Source organism: Malaclemys terrapin, chromosome 4 (assembly GCF_027887155.1).
Source record: "Malaclemys terrapin pileata isolate rMalTer1 chromosome 4, rMalTer1.hap1, whole genome shotgun sequence".
NCBI lineage: Eukaryota > Metazoa > Chordata > Testudines > Emydidae > Malaclemys > Malaclemys terrapin.
In genome coordinates this window covers 145,590,321-145,606,425 of record NC_071508.1, presented here as the reverse complement: position 1 = coordinate 145,606,425, position 16,105 = coordinate 145,590,321, and the positions used below count along the sequence as shown (strand labels likewise).

At 40.9% G+C, this 16,105-nt stretch overlaps 1 protein-coding gene across 1 annotated transcript; it reads left to right on the top strand.

The window, feature by feature from the left end:
• The first annotated feature begins 203 nt into the window (after window positions 1–203).
• PSMC6 (proteasome 26S subunit, ATPase 6) lies at window positions 204–15,400 on the top strand. The gene is made up of 14 exons (XM_054025893.1): window positions 204–343; window positions 1,022–1,101; window positions 1,471–1,510; window positions 1,726–1,778; window positions 5,683–5,750; window positions 6,254–6,368; window positions 7,566–7,653; window positions 8,203–8,264; window positions 8,353–8,476; window positions 8,855–8,916; window positions 10,019–10,139; window positions 10,233–10,313; window positions 12,540–12,611; window positions 13,513–15,400. The coding sequence occupies exons 1-14, from the start codon at window positions 217–219 to the stop codon at window positions 13,629–13,631; spliced, it is 1,212 nt and encodes a 403-aa protein (XP_053881868.1). The 5' UTR covers window positions 204–216; the 3' UTR covers window positions 13,632–15,400.
• Window positions 15,401–16,105: the final 705 nt, after the last annotated feature.

Here is a 16,105-nt window from a genome sequence, read left to right as displayed (position 1 = left end):
GCCCTGCAATTTGCCTCCCTTTCCTGAGTCTGCGCGGATGGCGCTAGGACCCTGGGGGGGGGGGGGTTGCGCGGCTGGCGGCGGGCGACGCAGCGCCTCGCCGGCGGCGCCGTTCCCCTCCGCGGCGGCAGGGGGCGCTGTCCGCCCGGGCGGCGGGCGGGCCTGCGTGCGCGGGGCGGGGGGAGGTGGCGGCGCGCGGCCCTGCCCCCGGCGGCCATGGCCCTTCCCGGCATTCCCTATGAGCGGCGCCTGCTCATCATGGCGGACCCGAGAGACAAGGCGCTGCAGGATTACCGCAAGAAGCTGCTGGAGCACAAGGAGATCGACGGGCGCCTGAAGGAGTGTGAGCGCCGCGCGCCGCCGGGCCGGGGGAGGGCGGAGTGGGGGGCCGGGGCCGTGCCCGGCCACAGCGCTGGGGCATCGGCCGGGGCGGCCGGGCGGGGGTGGGGAGCGGCCCGGGGCCCCCGCAGTGGGAAGCGGGCGGAGGGGAGGGGAGCAGCCCGGGGGGCGGGGGGCTGGTAGCGCCTGGGTATCCGGAGAGGCTGGGCTGGGGGCGCTGGCCCTGATCCAGTGGGGGAGGGTTGTTCCCCTCCATAGGGGGTCCCCATGCTGGGGGGGCATGGCTGGGCCCAAGTGTTCCAGCCCCTCCCCCCATTGGTTATTAGGCAGGGAGGGGTTCGGCCCAGCTGAGCTAACACTAGTCACCCAGGGGCAGGGATATAGGCGTATTGACAAGCGATTGACGACCCTTGTTTTTCCCATTAGCTTTCTCCTAGATTTTGTGCCGGCCTTAGCCTAGGATACCTGGTCTGCAAGCCAGAGTTAATGGCTGGGTATCTGTTCTGGGATAGAGTTACTGCTGCTAGCAAGAATAGCTCATTGCTCATTCTCCTGTATTGACTTTACCCAGAAACTGTTAAATGCAGTTATATCTACTCTGCAAATTGGCCAGCCCTTGCACTTGGTTTCTAGTGGATTTAAAGGCGTACCAAATCTTTTTCTTTTCTTTTTTTTTTTTTAGTAAGGGAACAACTGAAAGAGCTTACCAAGCAGTATGAAAAATCTGAAAATGACCTCAAGGCTTTGCAAAGTGTTGGACAGGTAAGCAAAAATAATGACACAACTGTGTATGGCACTGTGCGGTAGGTGAACTGTGCGTAGCAAGTTATTACCACAGATGGATTTAAAATTGAAGGATATAAATGGGATATGATACCATCAGAGCAAATTTGTGCCATGGTGTGTGTGGTCTTTACAGGAGGTAAGTACACAGAGTAGGTGTATTTTTAACAGTTGTTCCAGGTGTATGGGGCAATGAGAAAGAAATAGCATAGTAGGCTTTTCCTATGGAGCAAGAAAAGGGAGTAGAAGGTGACTGGCAGAGATGGAGCTGTGAATTCATGTTAAATATTCTATATACTAATATAATTTCATAGATGTAGCTAATACTTGTTTCAATTTTTTTCATAGATTGTTGGTGAGGTTCTTAAACAGTTAACAGAAGAGAAATGTAAGTTCCCTAGATGATGATTTACTTTTTTGAAACCTCTGTTTTTTTAAAATAAGCCAATTAAATTATGATTTTTTAAAAAAAAGAATGAAATAGAGCATTATTAATTAGACATCACTTTGAAAACACTGTATAATTGCTACTTATTTTGCACTAGCAATTAGGGGGGTTAAAAAGAGTGTGATCTTGTTTTCTGTCATTTTCTCTTTCTCTAGTCATTGTGAAAGCTACAAATGGACCAAGATATGTGGTTGGCTGTCGTCGTCAGGTAACTCTGCTTTGCTTAGATGTTTTTAAATGGCTTGCTCTAATATGCAATTATATGTATTATAGTCATTTTTCTTGTTACACTTTTAAAGTTAGCAAGTTCGTACTTCACTTTTTAAGCTGCACTTGGCTAACAACATATAGATGTGGTGCTCTCTGCACCCTAGTGATAGGTAGTGATATGCCAGGAATGCTGGAATGAATTCTTGGGAATAATAAAGCAAAGCAGACCCAGTCCAAGATGTTACGTTTTTTTTTTTTTTTTTTTTAGTTTTTCAGCTTGTTCCTTCTTATAAAGTTAAGTATAAGCTATTAAACCTATTCCAGAACCTCATTTCTTAAATGTTTAGAAACCTTCTAATTTCTATCTTAAATCTACTCATGGCCAGTTTATCCTCATTTGTTCTTCTGCCAAAGCTGTCCTTTAGCTTAAATAGCTCTTCTCCCTCCCTGGTGTTTACCCACTTGATGTATTTTAGAAAGAGCAATCCTTTTCCCTCTCCGCCTTTGTTTTGCCAAGCTCTGCTAGCCAAGCTCTTTTAGTCTCCTCCCATAAGATAGACTTTCCATTCCCCTTATCATCCTAGTAGGACTTCTCTGTACCTGTTCCAATTTGAATTCATCTTTCTTGAATGTGGATGAGCAGAGTTGTCCACAGTATTCCAGATAAGGTCTTAGAAACTTTGACTGTTTGGGAAGGTTTCACTTCCATTGTTAACCACAGGGTCTGCACAACCTCCCTTTGGCTTCCTTTGTGACTTTCCCTTCTCCATCCTAGTTGAAAACTGAATTCATAGTCCAGTGCATTAGGCCTAACTTCATGAAACTGTTTTTTCCCTTGATAGCCTCCCAATCCACCCCACTGACTACTTTTTGTGACTGTCAAAAATCAGCTACAACTCTACTACAGGACATGACTAGCTTTGTCTCTAAATGACCTTGCAGAACCTTTATGCTTTGTGTTCAAGAGTCTGGTGTCTGTCTGCCTAGATTTTATAAGGTGGTTCATTGCTCATGATATCTGAGTATATTTCACACAAAATAAACCCTCTTCTAAAATAATTCCAATTCTTCCCTATTCCTTGCCAGCAGGAATAAACTTCAAGTTACTCTTGGGATTTTTGTATAAAAATGTGAGATGCTGATTTCAGAGGGTTATTGCAGGAAATGGTTGTCTTTCTCTAGTGTCATTCCTCCACCTTTTCCTGCTACCTCATATACTTCTATGAAAATGAATGAGATGGTGCTGTTGCCATAGCCAATGATATGACATTTTAGGCTGCTGGCATTGGAAAGAAAACAGTAAGGGCCTGTCTACACTGCCACTTTACAGCGCTGCAACTTTCTCGCTCAGGGGTGTGAAAAAACTCCCCCCTGAGCGCTGCAAGTTTCAGCACTTAAAGTGCCAGTGTAGACAGTGCTACAGCGCTGGGAGCCACTCCCCTTGTGGGGGTGGGTTTTTTTACAGCGCTGGGAGAATTCTCTTCCAGCGCTGGTGCCATGACTACACGGCCACATTAAAGTGCTGCCAGCAAAGACATACCCTAACATGGCGCTGTTAGGGACTGTTTACCTGGTAATGGGCCACTAAATGGTATGGACTGAAAATGTGATCCATTTTTGATGTTTAGCAGGGAATAGCCATCTGATGTTGGGTTTTTTGTTTTAAATCTACTTTGCAAGGTGTCTTTTAAGTCACTTTTTATGTAGGGCCTGTTCATTGAAAGTGGTCTGAATTGTAGAACCAGCAGAGGGAGTACAAATTAATCTCTAGTTGGTGATGTCGGTACATACTCTATGTAGAAAACAGGAAATGAAAAGAAATACCCTTAAATTTCAAGTTTCATATAGCTTCTAAATAGAGGATGACAAAATTGGTAGAGGGTGAAAAGTCACGTTTCCAGGAAGATATAAATAATGTTATACTTCTGGGTTTTTTTTAAATCAAATCTGCCAGTAACTTCTGAATATATAAAATATGCTGTCTAATTTAGTGTTTTTAATATTCTTGGAAGGAGACAGCCATTATTGAGACTTCTGACATATAATCCTAATATATTCTCCCATATTTAGAAAAATCTAAAGCAGAAAGAAGACAATGTGACTTAATATTAGTATCTGAGTTGATCTCCACTAGAAAGGAAAGAAACCAAACCTCATTATAGACATTAACTTTACCCTCTTTTGATTGCAGTGATCCAAACACTAAAGTAACTGCATAGTTTTTAACGATTATTCCCTAGACAGTTCCGTACAGCATAGGTCCACTTCTTGTAAATGGTGCAGCAGGATGAACAATGAATTTTCTAAGGGCCTATGACATTAAATATACCTTATTTTGGGGCATGGAAGGGTTGATGTTGATGGGCTAGCTCAGGGGTCGGCAACCTTTCAGAAGTGGGGTGCCGAGTCTTCATTTATTCACTCTAATTTAAGGTTTTGCGTGCCAGTAATACGTTTTAACGTTTTTAGAAGGTCTCTCTCTAGAAGTCTATAATATATAACTAAACTATTGTTGTATGTAAAGTAAATAAGGTTTTTAAATGTTTAAGAAGGTTCATTTAAAATTAAATTAAAATGCAGAGCCCCCCTAAACCGGTGGCCAGGACCCAGGCAGTTTGAGTGCCACTGAAAATCAGCTTGCGTGCCACCTTCGGCACGCCTGCCATAGGTTGGCTACCCCTAGGGTAGCTTTTGTCTGGATAATAAAGTTGTAATTCTTGAATAAAAAAAACTTTTTGTAAAATGCCAAGAGCCTAAGCATGATACCAAACAATCAACATGTATTTATCCATCACTGTTCCCAAAATGGTGAAATATCAAGGGAAATAATTTCCTGTGTATGGTACGGGTGCAGATGAGTGCTAATTTACTTGGTGCAAGTGGGTCTGCCAAGTATGGGGAGTGGCAGGGTTCTGATTAAGGCAGGATATAATGCTTTAATTGGTCCTTTTTTGTAAAATTTGTAATTATGTTGCAAGTTGATCTTGTGTGAGGGGTGAAGTACCCTCATGGGTCAGGAATGGTCTAAGCAACAGGAAGCAGAGTGTAGGACGGGGTGGGCAAACTACGGGCTGCGAGCTCCCGCTGGGTCGGGGGCCGCACCACACGGCTCGGCCCTGCTCCGCCAGGGCGCTGGGTTGGGGGCCGCACCACTTGGCCCCGCTCCGCCAGGGCACTGGGTCGGGGGCGTTGGCTCGGGGTCTGGACCATGCGGCTTGGCCCCGCTCCGGCCGGGGCGCTGGGTTGGGGGCTGCACCACGTGGCTCCCGGAAGCTGTGGCATGGCCCTGCTCCAGCTCCTACACGCTCCAATGGGAGCTGCAGGGGTGGTGCATGCAGATGGGGCAGCGTGCAGAGCTGCCTGGCCGTGCTTCTGCGTAGGACCCAGAGCTGCTTCCAGGAGCCACTTGAGGTAACCGCTGCTCAGAGCCTGCCCCCTGAGCCTCTCCTGCCCAGCCCTGATCCCCCTCCTGCCCTCCAAACCCCTGACTCCCAGCCCAGAACACCCTCCTACACTCCAGACTCCTCATTCCCAGCCCCACCCCAGAGCCCGCACCTCCTCCCGCACCCCAGCCCCAATTTTGTGAGCATTCATGGCCCGCCATACAATTTCTCTTCCCTGATGTGGCCCTTGGGCCACAAAGTTTGCCCACCCCTGGTGTAGGAAGACATGGTCAGCAAAACTGCCTGCCCGAATTGCAGTGGAAGTGGAAACCACTAGATTCCCCTTGATCAGCTCTCTTCACGTGTGTCTGAGGAAGAAGGGAAGGTCACCATCTGAATCCTTGCTGAGACTATACACTTTCTGTCATACCAAACAAGAACAATTACTGCAGAAATATAGAATTCCATCACTTTGCTGTTTGAGTCAGTTTCTAATAGAAAAATCTTTTGTGAAACTAGCTTGACAAAAGTAAGCTGAAGCCTGGGACAAGAGTTGCTCTGGACATGACCACACTAACTATTATGAGGTAAGCTTTTGCCACCAAGATTTTTTTTTCTTTATGTGAAGGATAGAGTTGGTCTAAATATGTTGTAGATATTAGGTATGAATAATAAATCTTGTACTGCTTTAAAAATTCTTCCAAATACATATATACATTATATAGGCAAATACTTCCAGGGTGGTCTTACAGATTTGAGAGCTGATCCAAATTTCTTGTTTGAAATTACTTTTTAGTCAAAACAAACTTCTGTGGGAAATGTCTGTTTTTGTCAGTTTTGGGTATTTTGTTGAATTCTCCCCACCCCCCCCCAAGTTTCATTTTTGAAAAGTTTGACTGCCAGTCTTCAAGTTTTATTGCAAAGATGAAAAAATGTTTATTACAAAATTTTGAGGGAATTTTTTTGTCAATTTTTCACAGGGGAAACAAGCATTTGCCAACCAGCGCTAAGATTTATTTAAATGACTGAGTATACAGTGTTTGCAGAATGAAAAGATAACATCTGTTTTATTAATACTCAAATGCTACAGATACTTGCCAAGGGAAGTGGATCCATTGGTTTACAATATGTCTCATGAAGATCCTGGGAATGTTTCTTATTCTGAGATTGGAGGGTTATCGGAACAAATCAGGGAGCTAAGAGAGGTACTGAATGTTTAATTACAAAAATACTTACTGAATAGAGGTACACCTCTACCCCGATATAACGCTGTCTTCGGAAGCCAAAAAATCTTACCGTGTTATAGGTGAAACTGCGTTATATCAAACTTGCTTTGATCCGCCGGAGTGCGCAGCCCCGCCCCCCCCCCCCCCCCCAGAGCGCTGCTTTACCGTGTTATATCCGAATTCATGTTATATCGGGTCGCGTTATAGGGATAGAGGTGCATCTGCTCTGAGAGAAAATTGTACTTCATGTTGTGCCAGGTGGGTTGAAAGGTCTAAAAAGTCTAATACATGCTATTTAAAGATGATCAGGAAAGGTTTATATACTGATTTTCTGACGGGAGGGGGAGGGTTTTCCTTTCCGTGCCATAAGCATGTAGATAATCATGTTATATTTTTTTAATCTTAAACAATCATGAGTCCGGATATTAAAGAATAGCATTATTTGCACCTTATTAACTTCATGTAGGAAGGAGAGCTTTTAGGACACTATTTAAAAATACTTTTTGATCTCCATTAATGTACATAGTGCTCAACATAGCCTCTGAAAGAACAGGGGCCTAGACCAGATTGCAGGCAATCTGGCTCTGAGGAATATAACGTGCACGTCTACAATTCAGGTACAAAAGGGTGTGGAGATGCAAATGAGATGAACATTGGGAGGCTAGACTAAAATAGGTGGGTTTGATGGATGCTTCCAAGTCAAGGGGATGTCATGAAGTAAAAGTGCAACACACGATGGAAGAGAACGACAAAGGGCCAAATTCTAGTCTTTGCACTGGAGTAACTATTGAAATGAGTTCCTCTGGATATTCATGTGTATGACTGGGGGCAGAACTTTGTCCAAAGGAGCAAGTTACAGGAAGGTTTAGACAAGATGTCAGAAGGATTGGAATAAGAGCAGAGACGGAGTTGTGCAGCTCCTCAGATTTAATCCGTAAAACAGGTGAAGGAAAAACTCCCTGACAGCATTTCTATAGCTAACGCTTTCTGATCCTGTAGAAAGAGATTGTGCTTGCTGGGATTAGTAGTGTCTTGTAGAAGAAAAGAATGAAGCTATCGGGAAATCCATACCTATGTATTGTACCATAAACATATATACCATAGCATCTAAGCATACAGTAATATAGTCAAGGATCTCTTTAAAACTAAACACAACTTACCTGCCTCTTTTCTCAGGTAATAGAGTTACCGCTTACAAATCCAGAATTATTTCAGCGTGTGGGAATTATACCTCCAAAAGGCTGCTTGCTGTATGGCCCACCAGGTGAGTACACGTCTGTAGCTGCCTTTCATTTCCAGTTTTGAGTTCTGTCCATAATTAAGGCAGAATGAGACTTCGTGTCCATAAACCTATTATCTAGGTATCTGAATTTCAGTTCTCCTTACAACAGTAGTCTCAAAACTTTACCTTGCCCCCCCCGTTACCACGTCCATGGCCCCCCGGGGCCGGGAGCAGGAATGCTTCTCTGAGAGTGGGGGACCTGGACAGGGATAAGGGGGCCACAGCTGGGGGCGGGGCCGGCCCTCCCCCTTTCTGCCCCCCCCCCCCCCCCCCCGGGTTGGGGCCAGCAACTGGGGAACAGGGACGGAGCTGGGTGGCGCTCGCTCCCTGTGGGGGCTGGCCTGGGCTCCAGCTGCGTTCCTCCGTTCCACAGTTTGGGGGTCTTTGCCTTACAATATAATTAGTGCTGAGCTGCCCCCCTTGGAAACCTGTTGCTGTATTCTATTATACTTCTACCCTTGAAATATATTTCAGTCTGTAACTTTAGCGATTGGTCTACAAGTTGAACAGCTTCAGTCTCTGTCTGTCCAGGTACTGGGAAAACACTACTAGCCAGAGCTGTTGCAAGCCAACTGGACTGCAATTTCTTAAAGGTAAAACAATGGCATTCTTTTCATATAGTGACAGTCCCTCGGGTTGTACTTCAGTCTGTTTGCTCATGTTACTGTTCATTTTCAACAGGTCGTGTCTAGTTCTATTGTAGACAAGTACATTGGTGAAAGCGCTCGGTTGATCAGAGAAATGTTCAACTATGCCAGAGATCATCAGCCATGTATCATTTTCATGGATGAAATAGATGCTATTGGTAAGGCTAATGGACTGTAAGATGGCTAAGTCTCTTGTGATTATTTAAGCCACCTCTGAAATAATAGTCTTGCTTTTCTTAAAAAGATTAATACAAAGTTGATTGTCAGGGAACCTTTCTGTGCGGAATTTACAGGGTAGAGGAGATCTCTCCTTTCAACTTGCTTCTGGAGCCCATTACAGCTAACTTAAAATGAGACCTGTTTGCATTTGGCTTGGATCTTTGACCAAGATACATAGCACTCTTAAACATGCATTTAACTTTACCTAACACTTAATTTGATTTTTAGTACTTTAACATTTATTTAGCTCGGAAACCATTTTGATCCTTAAAAAGAAAAAAAGTACAGGTAACTTCCAAATTTAATATATATTATAGGTGGCCGTCGTTTCTCTGAGGGAACTTCAGCTGATAGAGAAATTCAGAGAACCCTAATGGAGGTAAATGTCTAATATGTAATCTTTTATAGTAAAGAGGAAAATAGATGTGCAAATCCATATATTATCCCGATTGTTAGAACGGTTGCTGTGCTAATGTCGTGTTAAAAGTGAACTGAGATACTTCACTAAAAAAATGCAGTTAAAACTGTTTGAGATTCAAAATGCATAGGCCATGTATTTGTATGTAATTAACTTCAAAAGTGATTTGAGAGCCTTTATCTGCCAAGACTTAAGCTCAGGCTTCTGCGCTTCGTCCACAAGAACTGACTACAACGACACTTAACGCACCTTGTTTAGATGTTGGAGGACATCAACTCTTTTAAGGGAAAAACCTCCCTGCAGAACCTCTCTGCAGGTTAGAGGCTTTCTGTTCAAAAGATATCTAAAATTAGAAACACACATTGTCATCAATTTGGGATATTAAATACAACGGTGAACTAAGGTAATTGGAAACGGAACACTCAATCATGTTAAGAGAATTAAAAAATAAATAAATCAGTAACACAATTCTTAGTAAGAATTCTAGGTCTGATTAGTGTGCGTGATCCCACTGGTCTGGTTTGTTTTCCCAGCCCAAAAAGAATGCGTATTAAGCAAATATATCTGCCTCACTTGTAGTATAAAATAATCACAAAGAATAGAGGTTTGAGTTTTCCATAGCAGAACTGGATATATCTAATGAAATGTCTTCAGGGGTGATTGAATATTCAAGGGGCTCTTCTGCAAACATAGTTTGTGTGAATCATCCTATATTGAAAGTATAACTGCCAATCACTGGCTTTTAGTATTTGGAGGAAAAAAGAGAGAGAATGCAAGGTGACTAGAATGTTGCAATCTTCTATTTTTGAGCTGTTTTGTTCCTACTTGTGCAATTTTTTTTAAAGTTTTCCTTTATGGAATATATGGGGAACTGTGGTATTCTTGGATCATCAGTTAAGAATCGGGTAGCATTGTTTTAGGATTGTTTCCATCGCTCCTTTTATCTGTAATGATCACTAGTGAAAATGAAGTGTGTGGAAGATGGTGTGAGCTATTAGATTTATGAACACATTAAGTTTAAAAAAATTCCTTGTTTTTAAAAAAAAATGTCAATTTCCTCTAGTTATTGAATCAAATGGATGGATTTGACACTCTGCACAGAGTTAAAATGATCATGGCTACAAATAGACCAGACACTTTGGATCCTGCATTGCTGCGTCCGGGAAGACTGGATAGAAAAATCCGTGAGTTGACATCTTCATTCTTAAGTGCATGTGTAATTCTGAATTACCCTTGTTCACCCGTTTTAATTAAAAAACCCAACCCTCTCTTTTTAGATATTGATTTACCAAATGAACAAGCCAGATTAGATATATTGAAGATTCATGCAGGTCCTATCACTAAACATGGTGAAATAGGTAAGTACGCGAGCCGCTTAAATATTTCTCCCAAGTGTAAAAGTGAGGGGAAGGTGAATTGGTTATTGGTTACCCTAACACCTACCTTCCCAAAAATGTTCCTCAGTATTTCTTAAATAGATCCATATTGAACCATTGGTGAACCTCACTTTGTAAAAATATGAGGGTGGGGGATATAGTAACCCTCCTAAATTTGGCTACAAATCAGAGAAACTGTCTGATTTACATCTGGTTGGACTCTCTCCATTGTATAATGGAACACCTTGCTGTAAGCAAACATTCCCATTTGTCCAAAAAAAATAAATAAATAAACCTTAGGACCATATATGGGTCTGAAAACAAACAACGGTATTTCTGTCCAAAAGGAAAACCCTGAAAGTTATGAGCAACTGAAAAGTGGGTTCTACATGGAAATCTTTTTAATTGCAGTAGTATTGCCGTTAGGTTGTGCTGTAACTGTGGCTTGAAAAAGAATGCACTTGCCATTAAGGAGTAGGGCAAATTTTATCTAGGACATGGGTGGAAGAGGCAGCTATACAGTGAAACTGACAAGATTCTGGTCAGTTATGTTACTGCAGACTGACCAGAATCTTGTTGGCTTCCCTCTGAGATTGCCTTGAGGAAACCTGTGAGAAGCAGCTGAGACACTGTGAAGTTATCAGGAACTTGGGGGTGGGATGGAGAAGAGGACATGAAACAGGAAGGAAGAGAGACTGAGAATAGCACACCTCTTCACTACTGATGGAGGGCTTTTCCCCTGCCTGTTGTTTCCAAGAGATGTGAGGAGGAAGAGTCTCCCCCTCACAGGAAGAAGAGAGAGGAGCTCAGTGTCAGACACCTACTACCTAAAGCTGATACAAAAGAGAACTGTGAAGTTGAATCGAGATAGCACCTGAAAGGAACCCCAGCATACCCTTTTCAAGAAACCAGATAGGAGCATGAGCAGTACTAAGCTCTTTAGGAGGGTACTGTCTAGTTCAGGGGTTGGCAACCTTTCAGAAGTAGTGTGCCGAGTCTTCATTTATTCACTCTAATTTAAGGTTTCATGTGCCAGTAATACATTTTAACGTTTTTAGAAGGTCTCTCTCTATAAGTCTATAATATATAACTAAACTATTGTTGTATGTAAAATATATTAGGTTTTAAAAATGTTTAAGAAGCTTCATTTAAAATTAAATTAAAACGCAGAGCCCCCTGACCGGTGGCCAGGACCCGGGCAGTGTGAGTGCCATTGAAAATCAGCTTGCGTGCTGCCTTCGGCACGCGTGCCATAGGTTGCCTACCCCTGGTCTAGTTCTTGGACCCAGTGTGAGGGACACCTGTTTTTTGTATCAGTGTCTGGTCAGTAGGTGTCAGACGTCTCAAGCCTTGGCTGTAACTTTTAAAATTCTTTGAAGATAAGTAATCTGCAAACTATTTCCATTTTTGTGATCTTACAAATGTATGTAGATTCGCTAGACTAGAATGCCACTTAATTACGGTAATGATATAGCTACGGCTCAGGTGGAAATATTAGTCCAAGTTTTCAGATTCTTAACATAAAATAAAAATACCATTTCAGCTAATGTGTCTTGTGGTGTTCATAATGAAAAGGGAAACTATTTTGAAAAGTTTTTGGTAAAAATCAGATTTTTGGTTTAAGATACTTGAATTTAAGTTATGGAAAAAATGATTTGTTAATTCAGACTCTCAGTATTTTGTACCTCCAACTCAAAATTGAATATGCAGTCAAAAATTTGATGGAAATCTGAAATGCACAGAACTTGTGAACTTATACCCTAGAAACTATAACCTAGCTACACACTTTGTGGATGTGTAATAATAGTGGATAGTGCTTTTAACACTTTTTTTTAAAGCCCATTGGCCTAGGGGGCCAAGTTATGGTTACTGTGGGATTAATAAATGTTGAAATTATTTTTATTCAGATGCATCTAAATCTCAACTATAAGATTGATTAACATACATCTTTTATATTTAATTCTGTGTATGTATGTTCAAACTAGTAATTTTTAAATAAAATAAACCCAGAATAATTATATCTAGATTTGTATGTTAATGGGGGAATAACATAGCTGGTAAATACAATCATTAAGGTAGCTAATTTTTTCACTTGCACTGAGAAGCAAAGTAGAATGTTCAGGTTTTTTTTATAGCTGATGCTGCACTCCAATGGAACACAAACTACTTTGTACTTCTAGTTAATTGGCATTCTTGTTTTGTTAATAGATTATGAAGCAATTGTGAAGCTTTCAGATGGCTTTAATGGAGCGGATTTGAGAAATGTCTGTACTGAAGCAGGTAAGAGGCTCCTCACTTGTATTCGTTTGCTCAGTTCTTAATTTTGATGTGCTGAATCTTGCTATAAACGTTAAATATTCATGACTAGTTTCTCTGATCTGTTCTTAGTATAATAGATGAACATGAGGTTCATAAACATTTCATTGTTTTAAATGCATTCATTCTTGAGGGTCGTCTAGTATTTACATTTTTTACATCAGTGGCTGGAAACTTAGGTTAACATAATAGTGAGTTTCACTGGTAAGTTTCAAAGCACTATAAAAATTTATCTCTTGAAACTGGCATTGTGGTCAAATGCACACTGGAAAGGATCTGTACATATGCCCATACACCTTAAAAGTGTGGGGAGAAGTAGTAAGATGAAGTTCCCTGAAACCGGATGAAACATGTCTATCCAACTTGGACAAAAATCTGCTTTATTAAAATGTTTCTTTACGGCTTATACCAGTACAGAAAGTAGTATAGAAAATGATTTTTTTGGGATCTCTCTCTCTCTCCTATGTGTTCCTGCCTTACTCTTCTTGAGAAAATATTGTCCACTCAGGGCTTGTCTACACTGGGAAGCTAACTGGTGTAGCTGTAATGGAATAATTATACCTCTATAGCTAAGCTGATATAACAGCCCTGTGTGGATGCTTCTTGCCTGAATAAAAGTGACTTTATTCCAGAATAATTACTCTGCTTCCAAACATATCTGATGTGCATGAAAAGAAATACAAAACTGATTAAAGTTACTCACTGAATCTCCATATGGAATATGTAATTTTTAACTTTGATCCTTTCAATGTTGTTTGAATTTCAAAGTGATAGACTTTATGGAATGTTTCAGTTCTATATTATTGCTGCGAGTAACACGAACTCTCTGTAAATATCTAGCAATTTCTCAAATTGTTCTTCACAGGTATGTTTGCAATTCGTGCTGATCATGACTTCGTAGTTCAGGAAGACTTCATGAAAGCTGTTAGAAAAGTAGCTGATTCTAAGAAGTTGGAGTCTAAACTGGATTACAAACCTGTTTAAATTAACCAGATAGTTAATGATCGACTGCACAGGAGATATTGGATTAATGTATAGAAGAAGAGAAATAATGTACCTCTTGGCTATGATCTTATTACAAGTGTATGTATAACACCATAAGCAAGTAATTGATGCTAGTTACAAGTCGGCTACAGAAGTGTGTTCTGTACAGTTCTGAAAATGTGGCATTCATTGCAGCCCAAGTTAAGGAGTGAGATATGTTCTCATAATAATTACTGTGTGAATTTATAAACATACCCAAATGGTTGAACTTAGCAAATTTTAAGAAAGTCAGTGCATTTCCTGGCATTTTATATCATTTTCCTTTAAACAGTTGAATAAAACTTCTTTAAGTCTTTCATATGTACCTCCTCTCTACCTCTTTAGATAAGAGCATTCATTATAGTTCTTTAGGTACTTAAAGTGCTACTTATCTCTGATATTAATGATCATGTTCCATTTAGGCATGTATTTTGATAAACAATCTATACAAAATTCTCTACTGGTAAAACTGGTGTGTCAGATACAATGTACCTAAAACACAAGTTAGGAAATGTAATCTAATGAGCTCTTAATAGTGTGTAACAATTTCATGTTGCCTGTCCATGTGGAAGAGGGTATGGTACTATTTTTGTTTCAAGATTCCACTGTTGAAACCTGGGGAAGGGATTCAGTTGGAACTAAAACTTAAATGATCATTGCTCAAAATGCATTAACTAAACAAAACATTTGTTATAGCCTGATTTCGGTTAGCACAATTCTTTTAAAAGGTTCATATATACTTCTCTGAAAGTGCCACATCCTAGATGTTTGTAAGTAACCTACACAGCCAAATAGCATTTTGATTTTTATAAAAACCACTTAACTCAGTGTTTAAAGAATAACAGTACTACTAAAATTGTCAAGCAGGTGAGGCTTAATTTATTTTGGTTTAGATACCTTTGTGAAAACAGCTCTCCTCCCATTAGGCGATCCAAGTCACTTTTTAAAATATGTCTCTCACTCCACTTTCCCAGCTGTCACTTCTGTCATATAGCAACTGAGACTATCCTCCATAAACTAGTAAAATTGTATCATCTAAACTACACTGTTTTGGGAGTGGCAGAGAGATGTATGGAGTACACAGAGGGCTAAGTATTGTTCTGCTGTGGATTGTAATGGTGTAACGGGCCAGAATTTGGCCTGCTGCCTAATACCTCCACATGTACTGGGAACTGTTTACTGCAGCTGCTAATTTGAGTAATCATTCAAGCACCATAAAACAGCTTTAACTCAGAAGCCCAGGAGTGCTTTGTTCATGCAGTCCAGCACATTGCATCAATGTGGATTTTTTTCATTCCACTTTTGATGTGTGTAGGGAAAGGTTTTCCATAGTGCTTGTATTTTACTTCAACTTTTAGGTAATTTTTACAAACATCACAAGAGTGATGCTTCTGTATGTATTAAGACTCCATTTTTTGGCCACTTCTGACTACCCCAACTCGATTATTCTGTGCCTATCCAACTCACAAACAAGTTAGATTAAATTTTCTAAAGCCATGCCATTTCAGTTTGCCTTATGTGCTAGTACAGAATGACCTGTGGTACTATCCTTGTTTAAACCACGAAAGAGCTTTTAATAAACTAGTTTAAAATAAAGAACTGAAACGACTACAATGCACAGGCAACAGTATTTTGATAAGTGGCTACAACAAGCTAATGATTATCATTACAGATGAAAGAGCATGCATGTTTATCTCAATGTAATAGTAAAACAGGCTTGTACAACATTACCTTGTCTATAGTGTCAGTGGTATAAAATGTCAGTGTCAATTTATTTCCATCACGAAACCACTCTGAATAGGGCCAGATGTCAATATGCATGGTTAAATGCTGCTGTTACAGAAAGTCTAAATGTATTCAGAAACAATTAGATGAAAGTTTAATAAAATTGACTAGATCTACAGCCATCTTATAATATATACAAATTTGTTACATGAGTTTGGAGAGGATGAATGGGATAAGTAGAGAAACTGATTCCTAGATCACTACAATCTAACTAAACCCCTCTTATTACGCTCAAGCTAAAACATAGCATGTTATATGGATCTTTGTATCTCTTGTGCATACAACTGAATGTCTGTCTGCTGTTTTGCTAATACCTAAGTTGTTTTGGTCACTTCCCTGTGAGCAAACCCTCCCTTCAGCATTGAGGTCAGTAGACATATTTGGTTCCTGGCTGTGAAGGAGAGCAAATAGGCAAGATTTGTTCAAGTGAGGGGGCAAGAGCAGAATACAGTAGAACGCCATTTATCTGACACTCCATATTCTGGCTCTCTACAGTAACCAAACACCCAGGACTCCAGGGCCAAAAGTGGGTGATCTCTCCTGTGGCTGCTAGAAGGTGCTGCAACAACGCACTTTTCCTTTCTCTGGATTTTTGATGATCTGATCTGGCCCCAGTCCCGATTAGATCCGATAAATGGGGTTCTGCTTTA

Bases quoted from the DNA above. Each gene is read 5' to 3' on its own strand.
- PSMC6 (XM_054025893.1), top strand. From the start codon at position 217: ATGGCCCTTCCCGGCATTCCCTATGAGCGGCGCCTGCTCATCATGGCG. The intron at 1,779-5,682 runs GTAACTCTGCTT...TTGTGAAACTAG, and splicing joins TGGTTGGCTGTCGTCGTCAG to CTTGACAAAAGTAAGCTGAA. The intron at 8,265-8,352 runs GTAAAACAATGG...CATTTTCAACAG, and splicing joins TGGACTGCAATTTCTTAAAG to GTCGTGTCTAGTTCTATTGT.